Below are 6,124 nucleotides of genomic sequence, written 5' to 3'. Positions count from 1 at the left end.
TTTAATAATGCAGTGCATGAAGTAATAATTGACTATTTAAGATCTGAAAATGAAATTCAAAGGTTTTTCAGTATTAGTCTTCAGGGTAGAGGCTCATCCCGCTGGCACCTGATCCAAGGTATTAGTAACTTTAGGGATATTGGAGGGTGGAGAATCAATTCACCTCGCTCTTACGACACTAATGACTTTTTATATATTAAGCCTAACACTATTTTTAGGTGTGCTTCTATGGATAATGTATCTCGAGATTCTGGATTAGAAAAACTACAAGATTTGGGAATAAAGACTATATTCGACTTTCGTACTAAAAGTGAATCGAAGAGGTGTATTAATGATGAAGAGCTCCTGAAGTTTGGATTGACAAGGTTTCATTGTCCCTTTGATCTAGATGAGAAGAAGGAACCCAAGGATATTCTTGGAAGCTTTACCAATCTATTAACTAGTTGGTATACATATACTTCAGTGTATGAAAATATGTTAATACAAAGTACTACTGTATTCAAGAGAATATTTGAATTTATTCGTGATGAAGTACTGAAAGGTGAAAAGTTTGTATTCCATTGTTCAGCGGGAAAAGATAGAACTGGAATTGTATGCATGCTAATCTTGCTATTTATGGGGGTAAATAAAAACATAATAGCAAGAGAGTATAGTTTAACTGCTGTAGGGTTAAAACCTGAATTTGAAAATATTAGAGAGAAATATTTGGCTGGAATTGGCATTTTCCAAAGGCATGAAACATACGCAGAATTTGAATCCAACTTGAGGCAGGGCCGTAGCGACTGGTATGTTGAGAAGGATGGGTTTAACAACTTAGTAAGTTCAAGATGCGAAACAATGTTAGCTACGATTAGTATAATTGACAGAAAATTTGGTGGCATTGATAATTATCTAAAGACATACGTTCGACTTAGTGAAGATGATTTAGAGACAATTTATTTCAATCTAATTCAAAGCGAGAAGAATTGAGTTATTATCAAAAAAACCAACTAGACTTATTTTTTTGCTATAATTAGAAAAATAAATATTATTTTCAATCTCTCACGGATGCACTACATATACAGTAAAGTATCATACTAAATAGATTCAATGTCGATTCTTTATGAGTTGGAATAATTACCCACGTATTGCACAGTATTTTATTTGCTTGACAGTGACACATCCGGCAAATTCAGCATTTCTATATTCTGATTATTCGAATGGTCAACTTCTCCCAATTCTTGTTGATCCAACATATTTTCAAAAAATGTAGTTCGTAACTCTTTCCATCTAGTCAGATATGTCGATAAAGTAACCAATAACACGGCACTTAGTACCTGTAAGCACCACCATAAAGTTGATGTTGGAAATTTACCCGTATATAACCACACCACAATTAGGTTTATTATATGAATAGTAATGGCAAAATCCCACGCTAATTTCGATCTTCCAACCACGATTGTAACGAACAACACACATAACAAAGAATCAAATAACCATAATGCAAAAAGAATCAATCCCATTGCATTATCCAGTGATATCAATTCCCACAGGAATATCCAATCTATTTTGAAGTCATATCCGTTCAATGAGGAAATTAAATAAAATATCACTAGCGCTGTTATATAATAAAAACTTTGTAATATTACTATTTGAAATAATAGCTTAGAAGGATTAGTTATGTCAGCAGAATAGATTCCATTAAATACTTCGACGTATCTATTTTGATTTGTCATGTTAATTCTTCTATAGGTAGTACTAATGAGACATTTGGCATTTACTGTTGATAAAGATTAAACCATCGCGCTAATAATTTTGTCACGACATCAAGCGACAATTTTGTATCTATTGAACTATATACACATAAAAACGAATCTATTTCTTATGCTTACCCTTTGATTTTGGCTTTTTCTGAGTCATTCTATCTTGCTTAGTTTTCTTATAAGACCTTGAGGTGTTCTCTTTCTTATCTTCAATTGCTTTTCTCTTTTTGGAATTAACTTTCTTACCGTGTTTCGTTAATTGTTGCATAACTTCGGTTTGATGCTTCTTATCCTTTTCAGATTCGAACCACGTACGTCTTGGACGTGATTGAATTTCCTTTTCATGTTTAATCATATTAGTGGCTTTAGCCAATTCCATTTCAGCATGTAATATTTCTTTTGCTTGCTTTTCTTCGTCTAACACCTCTTCAATCACTGTCGCCTTGGATTCAACTATTTTGTTCAATTCCTCAACCTCTTTCCAATCAACATTACGAGAAACTGCTTTACCTTGCTTTGAGTTTCTTGCTTGCTCGTCACTTATAGATTTAATTGCATCCTTGACGATTGCTCTGTCTTGTGTGGATTCACCCACGAATGTGATAGACTTACCATCTCTTCCAGCTCTCGCAGTTCTACCGACTCTATGTAAGTAAATTTCGTGAGTTTTTGGCATATCATAATTAATGACAATTTCAATTTTTGGGATATCTAAACCTCTTGCAGCCAAATCAGTACAAATCAAAACTGGAACAGTTAAATTCTTGAAGTCATTAACACTAGCAAGACGTTGCTCTTGGGTCAAGGATCCATGCAATTCTGAAACTCTCATACCTAAAAGTCCTAGAATAATTCTCAATTTATGGGCTGATTCTTTTCTCGCAACGAAAACAACTATACGATTTTGTTGACTTGGGTCAACACTCTTTATCAAGTGGAATAACAACGCCGCCTTTAAGTGATCTCTTTTACGGATACGAACAAATTCTTGAATTAACTTAGTTGCTGCGGATTTAGGTGGATCGATCATCACACGAACTGGCTTTTGTAAAGATAACTGGATCAAATCTTGAATTTTAGTATTCATTGTAGCAGAATATAATAATGTCTGTCTTTTGTGCTTTGGAATTAAAGACAATATTTCGGTTAATTCAGCTTGAAATCCTTCATCCAACATACGATCAGCTTCATCGATTACCAAGACTTCAAGAGAGTCAATCGAAAACGACGGAGAGTTTCTAATATGATCAATTAATCTACCTGGTGTTGCAATGACAATATCAGGCCTAGTCTTCAATTGTTGTTCTTGTTGTCTTAAATTAAGACCACCTACTGCTAACCCAAAGTTCAAATTATTTACGAATTGTCCAATTTTCTTACCAACATCACAGACTTGAATTGCCAATTCTCTTGTAGGAGCCAATACAATAACTCTGGTCGATGAAATTTTTGCAGGCTTATACAATAATCTTTCAATTATTGGAATCATATATGCAGCAGTTTTACCAGAACCTGTAACGGCACCAGCAACTATATCCTTACCAAGCAAAGCAATTGGAATACAAGCAGACTGAATTGGAGATGGCTTTGTATATCCCAATTGTGATAACCCTTTTAAAACAGGACGTGATAATTGTAAACTTTGGAAAGTATTATGAAGTTGTTTCTTAGCTGTAGTTGCTTCTTCTTCATCAGCATAAAATTCAGCCATATCCTCCGCAGTATCCTCAACGGGATTTTCATCTTCTTCGTCCGAGCCTGGGTGTTCTTCGTCCATATCTGCTTCGACTGCTTCATCGTCATCTTCGCTTTCTTCCTCGTCTTCAGCATTTTCAATATTTGCGGATGGTTCTGTAGCGCTCATTCCAAACCCATCTAGAGCTAATTCGTCATCATCTTCATCATCATCATCACCTTCTTCCTGTTCATCTTCGTCATCTTCAGATTCCACATCCTCGATCTTTTCATCAACTTTAATGTCAGACCCAGCCAAATTTGCTAGACCACCTTTCCTTCTCAAGATTCCATCTAAATCAACATCTTTAACTGTAGGCTTTTTGGATACCTCTCCATTGGATTCTACTTTGAAATCCCATCCATCGAATGCTGTACTAGTCTCAAACCCATCTAATGAAAACTTGAAATTAGGATTTATCTCTTCTTGTTCTTCATTAGGTTCTTGATCCTTGTTACCACTTTTATTCTTCTTATTTTTCTTAGATTTTGATTTTGGATTTGGATTCTCTTCTTCCTTCAACTCTTGATCCACTTCAGACTCTTCTTCAAGGTCAGGTATTTCATTGTCTCCCTCGGAGTCACTATCAATAGTCAAAATAAAATCCTTCTGTGAAGGAGCCTCTATAGCAGATACCTTATTACTCTTCTTTGCCATGATGTTTATGAATAATTACCTTGTCTTTCAGACCTTAATGAATTCTTCTTCAATGAGATGAGCATAAAAAATTAAATCTCATTGAAAATCAAAATCGACAGAGCTACATAACCATTTGAGTTGCAGCATGCCATGTCTAAAAATACGAATAAAAGATTGTACAGCGTTACATCATATTATATAAATCTATAAGTGGTGCCTAAATACATTAAAACCCCGTTGAAAATGCTTCCATTTTTTAGATTACTTGTAAAAATAAGTATCTTTTGTAACCTCTGATAATTCATTCAAATCGTAGGAATCATCGTCATCACTATTATTAGCATGTTCGGTAATGTAGTTTTCCACTTCTTTATCCTCAAGATTAAGCAATTGCGTAGTTCTTCTAATATCTATCAAATAATTTAATTGTCTTTCTGTTTCTACAGAAAGATCACCCTTATTGACCATTCCTTTTAACATTTTTAAACCGTCTAACCAAACGTACTTGTTAACTTCTGTATCGGTAACAAAACTAAGCAATTTAGTATCATTTGCGCCAACCAAGATTAGCTTCTCGTAGGAGATAGTTCCTCTGACTGAAACAACGTTATTGTTACTCTTTTCCTTGTCACCCAGCTTTTCGTTAAGTTTTGTTGACTGAAAATTGAGGATCTCAGCTAACTTAATTGAATGACTTTCCATCTGTTCGAAAGAAGGGGTAATGGACGGTTTTTCTGAAAATTTCTTATAATAGATCTGCTTTCTGTTTGGTGATAGCAATATGAAATAATACTTGTGAGACGGTTTTGGGCTCTCACGGTTCAATAGATACTGACCATATTTTTCTGTATAAACCCATGAGCCCTTTAACAATTGGATGACTCTCTGTTCACAGAGAAAATCCATCGCTTCGTTGGATAAATGTTCATTAAATTGGTTTAGTTTATTATTCCATTTCTGATGGTGGAGACGTTTGAGATTTTGTACTTGAATCCCTCTTAAATTATCAATCAGACTCGACGAATTTAAACACTCCTCAACAGATTCGGTTTTCTTATATTCTAATTTTTCAATATTTGGCTTTAGCAATTCTACGATCTTGTCGACATCATCGGCTACATCTAACTGACATTTTGCGTCTTGCCAAAATACCAAACAGCTAGTCATAGAATAGTAAATCATCTTTTCCCATTTAAGGACTAATGAATGGATATTTGGGTATTGCTCGATGTCTTCGAATATACTAACCCACATTTCCACTATTCTATTTATAAAAATGCTGAGTGGGAACGTTATTTTATGGTCTAGCATTAACTCTTGGTGGAATCTCTTTTTAAACGTTTGAATAGGATTTCTTAAAACTATTCCAAGCTCGATTGCCGACAAAATAGAAAAATTGTTTGCAACATACTCCTTAGGGTTTTCCGTAAAGCCAGCTTCAGCATAATCTTGGGGGGTTGCAAGTGTACCGCTCTCATTTAAAGACATGTCCAATGAACTGAAAAGACCTTCTAATAACATCTTATGAGACTTGATTGTCAAGTTAAATCTTGTCACTTGCAAAAATTCATTTAATCTATAATATACAATCTTTAACAGAACAACCAGTTCTTCTATGGTTTCATCCTCAGTAGATATTGTTTTGTCTACTATGCCAAAAAAATCTACTTGCTTTAGTCTTTCAGCTATTGGGATTATCCCATCGTAGTCGAAGTTTAATGCGGTATTAATTAAATCCGTCACGAAGCTCAACGTATAGGAGTTAATCTTGCTATCTTGCAACTGAAGCTTATTCACGATAACGTCAATATTATCAATATATTCCGTCAAGGAATCAAATACCGGCAAATAATCTTCAATCGATTCGTTAACAAACCTGAATAAAGACCCTGAAATAATTATCATGCACGTCCTCATAATAGCCTTATATGTTTCGATCGACATATTATACGAAATCACTGCCAATAGGGTTTCCATGAGTTCGTGGTCGAGCATTCTACCTAGTTCA

The 6,124-nt window shown here is 34.7% G+C and overlaps 4 protein-coding genes across 4 annotated transcripts; 1 reads left to right on the top strand and 3 right to left on the bottom strand.

Annotated features, from left to right (window-relative positions):
- Positions 1-228: 228 nt before the first annotated feature.
- On the top strand, positions 229-969 carry AC631_03724 (tyrosine-protein phosphatase; the record flags this gene model as incomplete). The annotated part of the gene is made up of 1 exon (XM_015612553.1): positions 229-969. The coding sequence occupies one exon, from the start codon at positions 229-231 to the stop codon at positions 967-969; it is 741 nt and encodes a 246-aa protein (XP_015466640.1).
- A 170-nt stretch (positions 970-1,139) lies between these two features.
- SYS1 (Sys1p) lies at positions 1,140-1,502 on the bottom strand (the record flags this gene model as incomplete). Its single annotated transcript, XM_015612552.1, has 1 exon — positions 1,140-1,502. One exon carries the CDS (start codon positions 1,500-1,502, stop codon positions 1,140-1,142), a length of 363 nt encoding a protein of 120 aa, XP_015466639.1.
- Positions 1,503-1,854: 352 nt separating this feature from the next.
- DRS1 (putative ATP-dependent RNA helicase) lies at positions 1,855-4,134 on the bottom strand (the record flags this gene model as incomplete). Its single annotated transcript, XM_015612551.1, has 1 exon — positions 1,855-4,134. The coding sequence occupies one exon, from the start codon at positions 4,132-4,134 to the stop codon at positions 1,855-1,857; it is 2,280 nt and encodes a 759-aa protein (XP_015466638.1).
- A 243-nt stretch (positions 4,135-4,377) lies between these two features.
- On the bottom strand, positions 4,378-6,111 carry LMO1 (Lmo1p; the record flags this gene model as incomplete). Its single annotated transcript, XM_015612550.1, has 1 exon — positions 4,378-6,111. One exon carries the CDS (start codon positions 6,109-6,111, stop codon positions 4,378-4,380), a length of 1,734 nt encoding a protein of 577 aa, XP_015466637.1.
- Positions 6,112-6,124: the final 13 nt, after the last annotated feature.

Source organism: Debaryomyces fabryi (assembly GCF_001447935.2).
Source record: "Debaryomyces fabryi strain CBS 789 chromosome Unknown contig00084, whole genome shotgun sequence".
Lineage (NCBI taxonomy): Eukaryota > Fungi > Ascomycota > Pichiomycetes > Serinales > Debaryomycetaceae > Debaryomyces > Debaryomyces fabryi.
This window is presented reverse-complemented; position numbering and strand designations above follow the sequence as displayed.